Source organism: Coffea eugenioides, chromosome 10, assembly GCF_003713205.1.
Source record: "Coffea eugenioides isolate CCC68of chromosome 10, Ceug_1.0, whole genome shotgun sequence".
Taxonomy (NCBI): domain Eukaryota; kingdom Viridiplantae; phylum Streptophyta; class Magnoliopsida; order Gentianales; family Rubiaceae; genus Coffea; species Coffea eugenioides.
The window spans coordinates 7,394,814-7,413,523 of NC_040044.1; the positions used below are offsets into that span (position 1 = coordinate 7,394,814).

The 18,710-nt window shown below is 34.0% G+C and overlaps 2 protein-coding genes across 2 annotated transcripts; one reads left to right on the plus strand and one right to left on the minus strand.

Moving 5' to 3' along the window:
* Nucleotides 1–297: 297 nt before the first annotated feature.
* Nucleotides 298–1,540, plus strand: LOC113750058 (homeobox-leucine zipper protein HAT22-like). The gene is made up of 3 exons (XM_027293976.1): nt 298–750; nt 865–944; nt 1,093–1,540. Exons 1-3 carry the CDS (start codon nt 298–300, stop codon nt 1,388–1,390), a joined length of 831 nt encoding a protein of 276 aa, XP_027149777.1. The 3' UTR covers nt 1,391–1,540.
* Nucleotides 1,541–7,554: 6,014 nt separating this feature from the next.
* On the minus strand, nt 7,555–12,905 carry LOC113750892 (homeotic protein knotted-1). The gene is made up of 5 exons (XM_027294833.1): nt 12,483–12,905; nt 12,265–12,390; nt 12,021–12,156; nt 7,877–8,130; nt 7,555–7,758 (listed from the first exon to the last, which is right to left on the minus strand). The coding sequence occupies exons 1-5, from the start codon at nt 12,903–12,905 to the stop codon at nt 7,555–7,557; spliced, it is 1,143 nt and encodes a 380-aa protein (XP_027150634.1).
* Between the last annotated feature and the right edge of the window lie 5,805 nt (nt 12,906–18,710).

The window sequence follows — 18,710 nt, forward strand, 5'->3', positions numbered from 1 at the left end:
GCGCAAGAGAGGGGGAAAGGGGAAAGAGGAGGTGGGGAGGATATGGTTCTCTTATTTAGTCAACCTAAGAAGACAAAGGGAGATGGTGATTTTCATAATGTCAGAGTCTAGATTCGTTTTCCCTACTCATTCCTTCCTTTGATTAATAAGCAAATAAGGCTATCCCTCCACTGCCCTCCATAAAAAAACTTCATATATTCGATTCTCCTCCACTGATATCAGCAACCAAACCACCCCCCTTGTTTATATATCTCACCCCCGTGTTGCAATTTGACCTCAAATATCTTTCAATAAACCATGGTATTTGATATCAATATTTGCAACACCAGACTTAGTCTTGGCCTAGGCTCCACCTTTACTACCAGAAATAATGATCAAAATCATCTTCCTCAGTTTGATCATCATGAAGAGTTCAAGAATAAATCATCACCCAAAATTGATCACTTTTCTCTGACTTTAGGCTTGCCATCAGAGCTTGAAACCATTAGTGTTGATGCTGGTGCCAAAGGTGATCAATCTTGTAATATACATGGACAGCAGGCCTCATCAGTTAGTGCGGTTTCATCATTTTCCAATTCCAGTGTCAAAAGGGAAAGGGAGGCTAGCGTTGAAGAAGTAGAGGAAGAACGAGTTTCTCCAAAGATTTGTGAAGATCAAGACGAAGAGGGTCCGAGGAAAAAACTTAGATTGACAAAAGAACAGTCTCTTATTTTAGAAGACAGTTTCAAAGAGCACAGCACTCTCAATCCTGTAATTTTCTTTCGAACTCTCTCCTTTTTCTCCATTTATCGGTATTTATATTTGGGATTAGTCTTTAAAGGTGAAACCTTCTGATATGGAACCATCTTTACATTTTTTAACCAGAAACAAAAGCAAGCCTTAGCAAATAGGTTGAATTTACGGCCACGACAGGTAGAAGTGTGGTTCCAGAACAGAAGAGCCAGGTATTTCCTCGTTAACTTCCTCTAATCTAATCATTTCATTTTTTTTTTTTTTTGTTAAATGAAAGAAAAATGGTTGAGATGAATTTTACCAAAGAGAGAAAAAAATCCCTTGACCGGATTTTCTTTTTTCTGTTTAATCTGCAAACAGGACGAAGCTGAAACAAACGGAAGTGGACTGTGAGTTATTAAAGAAATGTTGTGAGACACTAAAAGAAGAGAATAGAAGACTAAACAAAGAATTGCAAGAGCTAAAAGCAATGAAGCTGGCGGCGCCACCGCCGTTGTACATGCAGATACCGGCAGCCACTCTTAGCATGTGCCCATCTTGTGAGAGGATAAGCAGTGGTGGTCATGTTGGTGAGAAGTCTTCTAAAATTTCTTTCTCCATCGGAGCGAAGCCTCGCTATTATAGCCCCTTTGCCAATCATCCCTCTGCAGCTTGCTAGACAACTCAGTTAATTAGTCACTTAGGCTCCAATATTATTTGGCCAATACTCATATATTAAATAGATTGTATATCCTTTGTGCCTATGTGAAAATGTGTGAAAATTGAGTTGTCTCTTTCCCTTCAACCTTACCGGAGCTTTTGTACATAACATATATTTGTGAATTTTTTTCCATTAGTAGTTTACTTATGGTTATGGTTCCTTTAACCATGATGGATTAGATCAGGATTCCAATTCATTTTTTTACGTATAAATGGGGTTTTTCTTTCTTAAGAAATATTAGGACTAAAACAATTGTAATTCCGGATCAAGACGTACGGGAGAATTTTTCATCAGGCGGATTTGCAACTGCAACTTCATTAAATATGCGAGTAATTTTTAAGATGATTCTCGATGTAATCATGCCTCGGGAATGAATTTTCCCAATTTATAAAGATTATCATGTGCTTCTTTTCCAATTTATTTGCATTTGGCCGTATCTACGTAGCAATTTGTTGGATTGAGGATTATCTACAAAACATTTTTTTTCGCTTGTATAATAATTAAGTTTTTTTTAATCCTTTTTCATTTCAAATACATTACATCACAAAATTATTTTTTCCAAATAATCTCCTGTCGCGGAATTTGAAGATGGACATTGGTCAGGATATCTATATATGCAACAGCCCTCCTATGGGAACAACATGTCAACAACACTAATGTTTCAAGCAAATCCACACTTCTTCTATGCTAGAGAAATCCCTTATTTTCTTGGGGTAGCATTTTTGGCTCAAAGATGTCTGTATGATTTTGTTCAAAGCATCGATCTTTAGGCTGCCATCTTTTTGAGCATGCACATATTGGTTTGTGGATTGCTAGGGTTGTTGAAATTATATCGTTAGGCTACCTATCTTTTCTAAATCTTTGTCCTTCTCTAACCCGTCTTTAATATTCGCCTTAATTATTTGCTGTATCGAATAATAGAAATAGAGGTCCTCATAATGGATAAAAGATAACTGCATGCCTAAAAGATAATTCAGAAGCATCCAGATTTTAGATTTTAAGTCATATCCTGCAGTAGAAAATCTTTGACAAATGCTTTTGGTGTTTTGTTTGGAAATTTCTTCTGCACCGCTACTATATATCTAATTAATAGTAAAGAGATGAGACCCTGACGAGGAACTGTAATACCAATAGGCAATAACAAAAGATATGATTTCAGTACTACTGTCTGCAAGATATCACCTCTCCAAGTTTTCTTTCTTGGAACCTAGGAACTAGTATTCCAAAATTTTGTTGCCCTCGAGAAGTTAATTAGCAAAAAAAAAATCAAATTCCTAATTTGTCATTGGATTAATTATTGAAAATTATATTTATGATACAAATAAAATACTTTTTGTAATATGATATATGTGAGATAAAATAGTAATTTTGAACATAAAAAAATTATTGAAAATTATATTTATGATACAAATAAAATAATTTTTACATAAAAAAAAGTGGGAATCCAAACACTTGAATTTTTTGGGGCAAGTTGTGTAGAAAATCCAATATGATAATCATGCAACTTGGTAGCATATGCTTGGATGTTGAGAATTAATTCAATCTACAACTTGATGGCGATGATATTCCTATCTAGTACCTCCTCATTCATGCTCTCAAGTCTCAAATAATGTACTACTTTTTCTAGCAAATGTCCATCTAAGTCGTCATATCGTGTTAGCACCAAACTAACATTAGTGTTAACAATCATAGAGCCTGTCTTTTTAGGTGATCATTATCATTTTATCACCAAACTTTTCGTCATCATCCACGTCCAAATGTGTCTGTTTACATCCGGCAATTGCACGCCTCAACATAAAACAAATTTCTCAAGTAAACTGAAAAAACCTTAATTTTAATCACATAAATGTTTTTGTTCTCAATTCTTACTTGTGTATTAGGGAAATGATTAAGTTTTATTGTGCTAGTTGATGAAGACGAAAAATAATCTATAAAGAAGTAATAAAAATCTTCTTAGATCCGTTCTTTATTATCTGTGTATGATTCATGATGTAACTTTGGCCATTAGTGCAGATATTAATGAAATTATGATGTTCATTAAAAAAAAAAGTTGATGAAGACAAAAGCCTTGTTTGATAATCCAATACTTAAATTTCAGATCTTATTCAAAAGTGTTTATTAACCAAAAATAGAACATCTGAATTAATGTGATACTGAATTCTCTAGGTCAAATTTATTCCAAAAACTAAGTAATAAATATATTCACTTATCACATAATATAATATATACTCAAACATATTAAATTTTTTAATACTTAACAATTCAGAATGGATTCAAATTTTGCAATTTCAATTTTATCAAACGCACCTAACGTGTGCTTATATAAATTGACATCCCACTTGAACATAATTAACTGTAACATGAAAGGCACGTGACTCAATTAGCGACAAACGTGGTTTGACCGCTATGTTGATAATTTCCATTAAAAAATTGGAAAAGTTATTAGGATTGGATTTCAAACATTTAATATGTAAACCACATCAGAATGTAATAATTGCGTACTAAGTTAATTGAGTAAATCTAAATCACGAAGCATCAGTCTCTCGGAATTCAATAAATAAGTTCGAGTTTACAAATAATTGTCGGCTGCCCCGCCACATACCAACACCACGCAAGTTATTTTTAAACACAAAAGATAATCCTATTGTTAACATCTGATACTTCTATCAAGAAGAATGTTTTTTTTTCTAATTACTATATAAAAAAGGGTTGATTCTCTCTGCTTGTGTTGTCCCGGCTTAGCATTAGTTTGGTATTATGTATAGAAACGATGAACATTTTGTCCGGCCCTGGGAGAGTCAGGTTGGATAGTAAGGGGGAGGAATTGTACGGAGAAAATTCTAAATTCAAAACTTTTTACTTATTTTATATATATATATATATATATAGCCCAAAAACGAAGTGTACAAAAGTCATATTAATCTTGCAATTTTTAATTCCATTATAGTTGTATCTTTACCTTTTTACCAAAAAAGAAAGAAAAGAAAAACGTTACTTCCTACTTCATGCGTTGGGGATCGCAATTGATTTTCTATCCCACTTCCTGTGTCACTTTCTGTCCTATTTTTATTATATTGCTATTTCTCCTTCATAAATATCATGTTTTATTTCATTTTTTTCCCTTAAAATCCAATAACTATTAACATAGTTAAAAATAAATACAACAGCCTCAAAAAGCAATATATAATAGAAAATTTAAAAATACAATAGAAAAAATCTCATTTTTTTATGCATTTTGGTTTTTTGAATTTGTTAAATTTTGTGCATTACTCAGTTAATAGCTATTGGATATTAAGGAAACAAAAAAGAAATAAAGCATGATGTTTATGAAGGAGAAATAGTAATATAATAAAAAGTGGGATAGAGAATGGTACAAAAAAATGGGACAGAAGATCCATTGCAAGCTAATACTAAGTATACTAGTCAATAATTTAAATATTTGTACAACTCATAACCTTCATTGGTTTTTTAGCGAAAAAAAATCTGATTCAATTTGGATCATTATTTCTCCAAATCTGCTAATTAATTGTTTATTTACTTCTTTATGCAGCGTGAGGCATTATGGCATTTTCCTTGTAATTTTTTTGGGATAAATTTCCTTGTAATTTAGAAAACCTCAGATTCTTTGTTTGGGAATCAATCATGTATCTATCCTGGTGTGAGGTATCATATCAGGGCTAATCTCATTTCTAATTTTCTGCACAGAAAAATCAAGTTCTAGACATCCATCCAAACGTTGCCATTAATTTTGTGATTTTGTTCTTGACCTTTTAAAATGAAACGTTTACAGTTTTCAACTTCCAGTCTTTTACTAGCCATAAAATATGTTGGAGGCCTAGAAATTTGAAGCTGGACCCAAAATTATGGCAGGCTTGTTTCTGGCTTACTTTCAACCTCTGGTTGCTGCGCATCCTCAGAGGTTTTAGACTTATGAGCTGCCCGCTATGGAGTAGGTTTTCAACTTTCCTCTCTCTCTCCAAGGCCGCAAACCAATCAAACCGCTCGCGAGCGCTCTTGATTCGATTTGATCAAAACTTAATTTGAGTTCAGTTAACATCGAACTCGAATCGGATTCAAGGTCAACCGCAAAAAAACTTAACTCGTTAAATCGCGAATCATTTGAATATATATATATATATATATATATATGTATGTATATATAGAGTAAAATTACATATATATTTCTAATATTTTATTATTTGTTAAGAAAAAATTACTATTTTATTTATTTTTAAAATAAAATAATTATTTGTTATTTTTTTAAGCTCAAGTAGGATCGAACTTGAATTTGACTAAACTCGAATTTGAGGTCGAACTCAAATTTTACATTGAAAGTTCGTCGAGTTCGAGTTTGATAAAATTGAGTCAAGACTTAACTCGATTGAGCAAAACTTAACTCATTTGCAACACTACCTCCTCCCCCTCTAGTGTTTTGGAAAGAGACTCCAAAATTCATGAGGAGAAGAAAAAAAGGGCACAAAATTAACATTGGAACCAAGAATTGCAAAATTAACCGTTAATATCCCTTCCAGTTGAATTGAGTTAGGCGTTAGTCAATGAGGACACAAAATCAACTGGAAATCATTGAGGAATAGCTATAAATCCGCGAGCGTTTGGTAAATAGCAAGCAGCTTTGAGGATGGTCGAGAAAATATGAAGCGGACTTTAATGTGCATGCAATTGTGGAAACTGGTCGCACCTTCTCAGCTACGAATTTGATTTCCTAAGTTCAGAATCTATGGAGTTTCGTTCCAAGGTTCTGCGAATAGTCTCAATGAGGAGAATGCAGGCAGTAGTAGGCCAGGATTTTTGTAGGAGCATCAATGGCAAGACTCAGGTAATAGATTTCAGTGAATGGAAATAAAGAAAAAGAATTAAAGACCATAACACATTGTAAAATTTCATAGGTTAATACTTGAACTATGACATTTAAGCGGTAATCCAGTTTCAGTTTTGCTCTGGACTACACTTTCAGTTCAGTGATTTCAATCTAAAATTGAAGAAATAGATGCTTAACATTTAATTTGCATGAACTTTCTTGCTATTAAATTAATTTCTGTCAGATGCTAATTCTACTGACAAAGCAAAAGCCATAGAAAGGTTTAAGAGTCCAAGAATCCATTTAACTTCTTGCAAGACCAAATTATCCTCAAGTTTGACCACTTGATGCTTAAAGTAATTATCAAATCCAATCTAGTAATAGTCTGCAATATCATAGTATTGAAACATGAAACCAACTTTTCCATTTGCAAAACAGATAGCAGGCCAATGCCTTGTCGGATCATTCAAACTGCACCAACCTCATGCTCTATAAGTATGCCTTTCCGTACCAAGACAAAATTATCAGATGATGGTTTTGTAGCACCTATTTTATCTTTATCACTTATTTATAGAGAATTTAGTCAATCCGAGCAAACACGCCCTCGATTTCGCTCATTTCTCAGCAACGTTTGGCAAAAATTTGTCATAGCATCAACACCAATCATACAGCAGAGAAATGAGCCATTTTAATCTGATCATTTTCCCTAATCGACACAATGCCTTGAGATGCTATTCAAATATTCCAGCCACACGTTGAAACTGTGCGTAGCTAATTTCGCACTAGTACTTATTGCCAAGAACTTCAAAAACCCTCCTCCAGACAACGAGAAAACAACAATAACAGCCAATAGCGATGGAGGAATATAAAACAAAGGACCAAAATCCATGTTTACAAGTCATAATCACTCTTAACCATATACACTTAACAACTAGATGATAGCTTGCAGAGACCTATATATTACAACAGTGGAGGTGGCTAGCCACCATAAGCAATTTCCTGGATGCAGACGCGTCAAGCGCATAGATAATGCATTCCAGACCCTCTAAAGATCAGGCAGAATGGGCACATTCTAAATGCACCTAGATATGACCTTAAAGAAACTACCAAATGTTGGTTGATTTGAAAAAACACACACACAAATTACCTCTTTCGTACTAATAAAAAGAGCTCTGGCTGTCAAGCGGGCTTTACTGAATCTTGTAACGAGGAATCAGACAGTGTAACTAAGAACTTGCATTCTATACTGAGAGCTTAACCAACCTGAATTTCTGCAACCTTGGAAACATATTCTGCACATGCATCACGGCCCCAATCTGTAAGGGCCTTCGCCCATGTAGTGGCCTTCCATATAGAGTGCTGTATTCTGTGCATGGAGGCCATCCATAACCATAAATTGCATATCTTCAGAAGGCTTCCAATGTCTTTTCCTTTGGTTAATGAACCAGTTATTAATCTGTTTTTGGTCCAATCCAGTCGATTCAGCCAAGGCCACCTTCTCTGTCTCCTGATTTTTGTTAAACATTCGGGAAATAAGAACAAGAAGTGAGTATAACTAACCTATCCAATAGAATTTCCTACTCCTTTTAAGTAGACGGGATGATAGTAATGTAAAATAAGCATACCGAAGGATATGGCCATTTATAGTGCAACTCCCACCAACTAAGAAGCTTTTGCCGAGCATCTTTAGGAAGTTTCCCTTTCTTTTTTTTCTTGGAAAGCTCTTGCTTGAGACTGCTTAAGTAGCCACTATACTTCCTCAACAAGTGGTTCTTTAGTTCCCGGTCTTCTGCACGTGGATCAATCTCAGGCAGTTCTGTTTCTCCACCACTATTGTCTTGGTCCTCTTCAGATGATCCAACACCCTCACATTTCTCATCTGCCAATTTCTTAGTTTAGAAAACACAGACTAGCAAAAGAGTGCAAGCGAGTGGTACTTAATATTCAAAAGATGAATGCATAGCACAATTGCATAAGGTGAAAGAAGAACAGTGTAGTTGTATTACTTTCCAAAGACAAAACAACAGTGATAAGGGACAGTATTTGTGTTAAAAAATTGAAGCCTATTCTTTGCATTCTACACATATATGCAAAAAGAGCAACTCCTTCATTACATACCTAGCCAACAAGAGCAAAGGAGAACTAATTCTTTACTCAACAGAGAGATATACAAGTATAACAAGAAAGGAAGTAGACAAAGAACATTATGCAATTGTGTAAGAATTTTGCAACTGGTTCAAGACACACATAATCCATCACAGAAATGACCTCTTCACTCATAGGCACAGCTTTCATGTCGTGTGGAAATTCATTAGCTAGGTTGACAAATACGTGGTATACAACTGCTTTTTAAACTATGATGCAAGAAATAATAATGCCATATAAACCATACCATGATGATAGACGTGTACAGCACCAACACTTCTCAAATATGGATTAGTAGTTTGGCTTTTATTATGTCTTCCTAGACTTTCATCTTAAGTAGATTCCTTAAGTGATAATAGTAGAACAAGTAAAAGGTTGAATCTATGCACAAGAAGATAGCTATATGAAGATAGCAGTCTCAAGCAAATTATACCGAATTAGTCAATCAATTTCTCAATGTATTTGGCCAGAATAATTGGAAAAGAAAAAAAGGAGGGCCATCTCGTCCTCTACCACTATTTTTACATATATAAGAGACCAAAATTTCTACAAATCTGAAATTAGCTAACTAAACTCAGTGAAGATTGTAATTAGCTCACATCAATATTAATTCCTTCACACAAATCACAGTAAATAAAGTATAATCTCTGCTTTGATTTACTTTAAACCATTGTGTTGCATATGATATCGATCATTAGACAAAGGAAAAACAAAAGATTGAGCAAGCATTAAGCAAACGCACCGCTATAACCAAACTGTTAGATTCATGAGTAAATAACTATGTCCCACATTAGTTTGAGAGACGAAAAAAGAGCGGTTAATATGTAAGTAAGGACTCAAAACCCAGTAGCTTAAACTTTCAAGTCAAAATTGGGTTCCTGACTTACATATTGGGCTCTTTAGTGGGCTCTCTCAAGGTTTTTTTCCCTAACAAGTGGTATCAAAACTATTGGTTGCGACACTAGGCTACTCGTGAGCAAGTCGATTCTTCTCAGAGAAAATTCTCTTCTTGGTGATGGACCAAAGTGTCGGCAGGGGTCCAAAATCTAGTTTGGATGTTGAAGAAGAGTGGATCGATGATTGAAAGAAGAGATGACCTTAAGTGTTAAGGTGGATTCGCAGAAAAGCTTGTAAACTTGGGTTCAATGTAAAAGGTTACTCATGAAGGGGAGATTTGACAAATACTTGTAAAAGGTTACTTGGATTCCTACTTTACATGTTGGATTCTTTGAAGGGTTCTTTCGACATGTTTCCCTCTAGCACCAAGTGGGCTCTTTGATGGGTTCTCTCGACCCAAGACCTAATAGTTTAAGATTTTGGGTTAGAGTTGGGATCCTGCCTTACATGTTGGGCTCTTTGATGGGTTCTTTCGACGTGTTTCTGCCTAACACCAAGCGTGCTCTTTGATAGGTTCTCTCGAGGTGTTTCTCTCTAACATCAAGTTGGCAAGAAGAGAGCATATCTGTGAGTTATCCCTTTAGATTAAGGTCCAATTTAGGAGGAACCCCCATGAAACGTCATATCAAATTCAACAAAATCATTTCAGTCATTGTTGAATAATTTAGGAAAAATATACAGAGAAAAGTATAGGACATATCATATTTGCTCACGTACAATTTATGTAAGCTACATTTGTACTGCATGGATGGCACTATTACTCATGATACCCAGTTAACTCTGCTTGTAGAGTCCTTTTTGAAGTTTAGTTCTTTTTAGATTATAAAAAAAAATGCTGAAACATCGTTTTTCTTCTCAATTTCTTGCATGTTGTAACAACTAAATGTCGACAATTATTAGTGAACCATATGCAATTATGCAGTGTCATAGAATGTACACTACTTTCTTTCCCATTTTCATCAAAAGCTAAGAATCTTGTGAGCAACGACATCATGTGATAAAATAAAAGTTTCTTCTTGATAAACTAGAAGGGGACGACAAAGGGCCAAAAAGAAATCACAACCAAAAAAATGACCATGCAATTTAGAACAGCAAAAGATGACTTCACATTCACAAGACAGCAAACTAGAACGGTAGAGTAGCCAAGATTTACATCCATGGGTCAATTACAATTGGATGAATGGCAACTAATCCTGTACGCTAGAATTCTCAATGCCATAAAAATGCAAAAGCAAACTAACCAGAAACCCCAAAATATTAGGAAATTTTCAGTTCATGCATTCAGCCTTAAAAGTACTGCTGAAGCTAATCTACATTGACATATGATTAAATCTCTTCTATCAAATCAAGCAATGGGAGAAGAATTTTTTTTTAATCCGAAGAAATAATCTTACACGTTACTAGACTTAATTCTTACATTAACTATTGTAACAAAACCTTACCAAACACATTCATGGCCAAAGTAGACTGCCATTGCACAGATCAAAAAAATTTATAATGAAGCCCTATAAAATATATAGTGGAAACAAATCAGATGATCATGGGAAGGTGTTTTTTCTGTTTGGTGGTTTGGAATGGTTCATTCTGTTTTTTCTGTTTGGTTTGGTTAAATATCAGCAATTTTCATATTCCTCTAGCATCTTAAGGGTCAAGCAAGTAAGATTACATTAAAAAATTCATTAGTACAACAAGAACAAAAATAGTTGGAAGGAAAATGCACCTTTACAAATCTACTGTTCATAAGAAAATCAAACGAAAACAAAGGCCATAAAAAATTAAACAGTAAGAAATAAATGTGAACAGAAATCTGACAGTGTCCATACAGAGCTACATGAAGTGGCACTGATATGAACAGCATCCTATGTGCTTCATATTTCCAAGGCCTAAAAGGTACCCAAAACCAAATATAAATTGTTCCCACCGAAAAAGCAAAGCAGAATCGGAAATGACAACAATAATTTGATATTTACTCGAGGTATCTATACACATACACATCACTGACCACCAGACAGAGAGAGAGAGAGAGAGAGAGAGAGAGAGAAGTGGTTGTGTAAAGGATTATTAGCATTGGGAATAAACCTCATTAAGAATGATTTTGTCAGAAGACTCAGAAGCAATACACAAAAGCTAACTGATAATAGAAGCAAACCCAAACGTGCGATTTCATCGTTCTTTTTACACTAGAAGATCTATTATTTGTCTCTGATCCCTCCTCGCAATCTTTATTGCCAAAAAGGAATAACATCACAAGTATCTTCTTACTGTAGACTCGTGATTAGGGTTTTTCCCACTCTAACAAAATTCCTCCTCTCTTGCTTGGAAGAAGCATTAGCAAAGGATAATGTGTTGTTAATATCGGTCAAACTATCCCTGGAAATTGGAAAAATGGCACGGGACAGCATTGATTGCACAAAAATCTGGGCAGGCCTAGCTAACAAAGTGGTAAGACCATCAAAAGAGTTAAAGACACTCACCACATTCGTAGTCTCTCGACAGCTGAACTATCAGTTCCATACTGCACAATGAAAGTTAAACCGCACCTATATATCAGACCAGCCGAGCCCCCCAGCTACTCTATAAACAATACTGGTGAACATTTATTCTCCTAATATCCCGTGCAATCCCTTTGATTTCTTTCCTTGCTAGGCTGGACGATAAAAATGGAAACACTCGTCTTCTATCCATTTCAAAGACTCTAAATTGATGAAGAATGAATGAAAGTACTACCAGAGTTGAAGATCCGGACGGGACCATTTCCAAGCATATTTAGCTGTGTTTCGACTCTTCGCATGAACTCCATAGCTTCTTGTAACGGTCGAGTTAGCTCCTCTCGATACTTCACCAACATGTCATAGTAAGCTTCCTAAATTTCAAATCACTGATTATGAGATCAAACCCATGAAAACCCTTTACAAAATTTAGAGAATATTATCGAATTAAATTAGCAAAAAGTTAAAAATAATGATCACACCATGAATTGGTCTAGTTCTGGATCCTTATTAACATCTCTACCGGTCACCAAGGAAGCGCGTTGCCTTGCTTCAAACTCCTGCCTGGCTGCCGTGAGCCGTGCAACCACCTCGGGCGGAGCTCCCACCTAAGGTAAACAAAAGTAGAAAATCGATTGAAAAAATAAATTACAAGAATGAATATTGGAATGACATTATTGTTTCAGTAAAGTTGTACTACCTTTTGACAATCCATGTAAGCTTCCAAGAGGTTAGAATACTGAGGATGAGCAATAATCTTTGCTTTTATAGCTTCTGCTTCACCAGAAATTTCGCTCTCTTGATGGTGTGGTTGCTGATGATGATCTTGGACAGTTTGATGGCTCCTGATTATGGAAGGATATTGAAACTTGTGTTGTCCGTGTTGGTGATGAGAAGAGGCTCCAGCTTCTGTTTTTACGATGGGATGGTCTTGGCCTTCGGATTGCTGATAACATTCAGCACTTGATTGAAGATGAAAGCTACTGATTGGTAACTGATTGTTAGAGCCGCTGCTGGCTCTTGCATACACTGATGAGCTTGGTGCTGCTAGGACTGGGCCTCCATACAAGAAACTTCCCCTTGGACCAGTGTTTTCTCCCAGATGATGATTATATTCTTCCATTTTCTCGCAGCAAAGTTTGAAGCTGAAAATAAGCTACAAATATAGAGAAAACCCCCTGAACCCTGAATCAAGAACTCAAAAAAGAGTTGGAAAAGTTAAAAACCCTAAAGAGTGAAGAAGGAACAAGTTTCTTTTTTCTTTTTACTATCAAATGATAAGAAGGTTTAATACACTCATGAGTAGCGAGTGGATGTTTATATTTGAATTTCAGGTAAAAAGTCGATGATGATCTCTTCTGTTGAGGTCAAGGAGGCCTTGAGCTGAGCTTGTTGCACTTGAACTTTACCATCATAAAAAGGATCCTGAGGCACTAATAGAATTGTCTGTTCCATGGTAGGGATAATAGTTACATGGGTGGCAAGAGGGGGGCTGAGAAGGGACTGGCGGCGTTGGCTTTGGGGGTGGCTCTAGGCCGGAAACTGTGGAGGCCTCTGAGGCTTGAATGAGTGACAAGACGTTGTTTGTTGTCGAAGAATTAAAGAAATAAATTTTCAGGGTATCGTACTCCTGAATAGTATAAAAAAGCAAAGAAGACCACAAGATGATAAGGAAACCAGTCGGAGTCGGAGTAGATTTTTCCAATTTCTTTTCTTGCGGCCTTTTTGTTCTCTTCCCTTTCCTCCCATTACTTTAATGGGGCTTTACATCTTTCACCTCAGGTCTGTTTAATTACTTCCTTTTTCTGATTGTTCATTCCCTCGGTCTCTCTGACTCTCTTTCCTTGAATTATTTTATTGAATTGTTTAAAAATAATTTTCTACCACATGAATTGTAGTTAAATTCAGTGGAGGATAATGAAGAATCTACCAGCATCATGGGGTAAACTTGAATCGATACTCTTAACACACGCTATTGATATTAATTGTGGATTAAAAAAAAAGATTAATTGTGTGATAGACAAACCATAGGTAATGTGGTTATGAATCTACAACCTTTGACATAAAGTTCAATTTGGACATGATTATCATCATGACATGTAGTTTTGATCTGGTCAAATATTTCAACATTAAAAATTTTTTTATTCTTTCCCTAAACATATTATTGTTTAATTTTTTTTATATTTTATTTCAACCACATTTCCATTCTGTAGTATCACATAAAAAAAAAAGTGCTATATTAAATAACATAAAAAGAATTTTGAATAATATTCACTTTGATTTGTGAGACAGCAAAAGAAACTTAAAAGTTTTTATTGATTAAAAAAACTTAAAAGTTGGAAGATTTTACTTCTTTTTTCACTTACGTTTGAGATATCTATCAGACTGTTGACAACATTCATGCTTTTACAGTTTTGTTTGATCACAGCTACTTTAACATAAGAATATTCTAACATCACTAAGCACATCTATGTCAGATGGAAGCCATCACGAGCAATTCTTATGTTGACAACTTGTGTTTGGATTGCATTTTCCGTCATTTTTTTTATGGAAAAATTACTGTAGCGATTTGATATATGTGAGGGAAAAAGGTGATAGGAAAATGTAATCACGGAAAACGATAATATTTTCCGAAGGAAACAAGCAATCCAAACAAGTCACCAAAGTAGCATTCCATTCCATTCCATTTATTCCTCAAAATTTTGTCTTTTGCAATTTTTTTATAACACTGACTCCATTATTAAAAAATCATGCTTAGTGTATAAACATTCTAGTTGGACAACCTAACTAATTTTTGTGAATTTTTACAAAATTTCTAGAAATACTTTCTTGATATATTTTTTAATTAATTTTTTTGTTTCATATATATATATTATAGTATAGTATATTTTTATACGAAACCTCCCAAAACTCCAATTTATTAAGCAAGCTCTAAAACTAATAACTTTAGATGAGTGAATTGAAAGGGCCAAGATGAAGTTTGGCTTCGTCAAGTGCTTTGGGTAGTTTGTTTTACGGGGTACCTTTACGACCTTCCATATTACTAGGAAAAGTACCACAAATTTTTTTTATTTAAACATATAACCAAAGGTCGTAGCAAATGTCGTCCCAATTAGCAGCCCTTTAGAATCTTTGATTTTGACTTGAACCAATTGGCATTCCATTTTACCGGGCCCTTGTCAAGACTCCAGACGTGTGATGTATCCATTTTTCCTCCTTTGCTTTTGTCTAAACCAAAACAATTCATTATTAAATCCATCCATTAACGAGGAGCAATCTAAGGTTTAGCAAACCTCTCTATGACTGAGTGCCCTTTTAGTGTTTTAATTAAAGAGTAAATGATTAACACGTTTACTTTACTCAAGTTGGAATTTGATTTTCTGAAATTTATTTCATTCAAATCTATATCTATGTAAATTGCAAAAGGGGTTTTTAGAATGATCAAGTGATAGTGCTTCCAACTATTTATTATTTCAATAAAATTTTGATTTTTTTAATTATTAAATATCCCTTCATGCCTTTTAAATTTAAAAACTAAGAAATGACTCCACTAATATAGAAATTTTTAGTTTGAAATTTATTCATCGGAGGATAAATAAAGATGAAGCATCCTAAGTCCTACTAAAGTAAAACGGTAAAGAACAAATATTTTACTCTTCAACTCAGCAATACTAATTAAAAAGGCAAATTATATAAAAATGAAAAAAATCAATAATGGTACTATTCTTGAAACCTAAATTATGAAATCACTAAATTGAAAACAAAGTCCTACTAGCCCTTCAAGGGAAAAAAAATTATTTTTGATAAACAAATAATAAAAACAACACCAACCTCGCCAAAAAAAAAAAAGTAACAATATAGTTTAAGATAAAGATCTAAATCAATTTGTACATATCTGATTTAAATTTGACCCAACCACTAATATTAACCTTCAGCATTAATGATTATTTTGTATATTTTTATTATTTTTTGCGATTATCGAATGTATTATAAGATATTATCAGTTTTTTATTTTGTACTTTCAAATGCTAATACTTGCAGCCATTGTGGTCAATTCTTGGTTTTATATTGTGAAAGGTAAAGTTAAATAATATTCCAAAAATGTTAAACCAAATTGCGGGTTATGCGTTTTTCTTTTCTCTTGCTTCAAATTTCACCTTTAAATTTAGAGGATGAATACGGAATCAACTATAAACTTTTTGACACCATTCAATCCAAATTTATATCACATTATTTATACGTTGTTCTTTTATTTTGAAGATACAAAAGTAAGTATATTTTAAAAGTGTAAAATTAAATTGCAAGTTATGTCAGGATGCCAGTGGTTCTAAAATTGTTTAAAACCGAAATTTTCTTTCTGGAATTTGACGTATCATTAGTGTAATTAAACACTCTAAATCCAAATTTGCACTGGTACGACTATTAACATCTAGCTCGCTGGTTGATTCTCATTGAAATAATTCATTCGGACTGTGACAGACAACATGCTCGAAGAAGCTTGAAGCATCTAGATCCTCATCAATCCCAACCAGAGTTTCTGTTCATGCAACTCCATCATTTTATTATCATTTCATTTCTAGTGGAATTATCCGTCTCATCTTGCAAGCCTAGCCTTAGCTAAAAAGACGGTTACACGCTATTGATCGCAATATCGCACTTTCATCTCATCGCATTGTTTCTGAGTTTCGGATTGGAGTATCAACTATCAATCATTTGTTTCAAGATTTTAAAAACTAGAACCTGATCATGGTGTCCCCCAACGGAAACATATAAAATTCGCAGCTCTCAAGTACTAATATTTTGGTTACGAAGTCAGTCCAAATATTTTTGTATATAATTACATAAGAAACCATTTTAAATCAGTCCAAATATTTTTGTATATAATTACATAAGAAACCATTTTAAATAGTCTTTACTAATAATTAAAAGAAAAACAGAATTTAGCTTCCATACATGTATTTTTTGATGTTTTTTGAACAGGGTATAGGCGGGTCGATTTTAATAATCAATATAGATTGGAGTCTTCTGTTTTATATGAGCACTGCACAAACTCTATACAATCACTTGCACTAATCAATTTTAACGATACATATGTCCTACACCCGTCTACCCGACAACCTAATATACAATAAAATGCATCACTTTCTCGTGCCATTCATTCGTGTTATTGCAAGTAAGACTGCATACGAGTCGAGCCATTAGCAAATCGATTGCAAGCAACTCAAGTTCGATCAATATCGACTTCGAATCGAGTTCTAACTGATCAGATCAAATTCGAATTCAAAAATATTCAATTCGTTAGCTCGCGAGTCTCTATAAGGAATTTCATGAGGCCTTTATGAGAATTTAGAAATCCGGCATTTTGATTTTTTTTATTTTAATAGTGAAATTACATATATATATTCATAATATTTTATTATTTGTTAAGAAAAATACTACTTTATTCATTTTTTGAAATAAAATTAATTATTTCTTTTAAACTTGAGTTCGACCTCAACTCAGCTTTAATTTGAGGTTGAATTCAAGCTCGAGATTTACATTAAGAGCTCGTCGAATTCGAGATCAAATCCGAATTTGGTAAAATTAAGTTAACACTTAATTTGATTAAACCAAAGTTTGATTTGACTCGAATCATTTGTACCCCTAATTGCAAACAAAGTATGGACAGGGAGTTGTAAGGTGGAGAGTAACAATGCAAAGAAGCAATTAAGAAATAAGCTAATTCTGGAGGTAGAATTATTTCTTAAAATCTTTTTTTTCTTGTCAAATATTTATTATCCCAAAGGGGGTTGGTTCTAAGATTTTCAACCCGCAAAATAAGATCAGAAAGAAAGAAAGAAGAGATATGTTACTGTGAAAGAGGACTGACTCTCGGAGGCAGTAGTGTTTTAAAAACCTTTGTCGAAGGCTTCGTCTTGAGACAGTCATACTTGAAATGCCCCAAGGCAATCCAATGCTCTCAAACGCCCCAAATAATATAGAGAAGTTTGAGACTCAGATTAATTCGGTTTGTTGCAACGAGAAAATGGAAAAAAAAGAATTATAAAACCTCACAAGTAATACAATGATTAAGAAAAACCTCACAGCTTTGTGGTTTATTAACCTATACATTTTACGACCTTGTTTGGATTGTGATTTTTTGAAGAAAAATTTTTGCTCATTCTATAAATATTCTCTCTATTTATTTTTTAATTACTTTTGTACCTCATATACATCATATCTTTAAAAAAATACCAAAAAAGAGTACTGCAGGAACTTCTGAATTTTGGAAGAGTTTCAAGTTTCTTCTCAACTTTGATCATCAATTTGTTGATTAAAATTTATATAATTAGTTGATATTTAATAAGTATCGGATTTTTATGAAACATCTTATCTAATTATCTGCCTTTTTAAAGCCCAAATCTCACGGTAAGTGAAAAGAAATTGTAAGACCTAAAACGTGGTGGTACCTTGTACGTAAGTGTGAAAAGCTAGCGGTACTATTGAATAAGAAGTGGAGACAACCAGTGGCAATGGGGCATGCAATTATACGTGGTATTAGTACGACAATTTCAACGGTTAACAGTGAAAAAAGGAAAGATCCAGACTGACCTTGGGTATAATTTCAAAAACCCCCTTGAGGTTTTTCATAATTTCAATGACCTCCCTTAAAATTTGAAAAATTATGTTGATCTTCCCTGACAGAATAAAGGACCCATTTGCTAACATCACCTAACATGAAATTACTCATGTATCCCAACACATAATCTGAGACTAGAAACTAAAATTTGAGAATTAAGTAATTATGGCACAAATCAATTAATTAATGGTATTATCTGTGTTAATAGCATGAACATTAATGTGGAATATACAAAATGGCGCAAATTTGTTAGCAATTGGTGTCATTTTATGATTGACAGAACTTGACATGACCATATTTCAATCATAT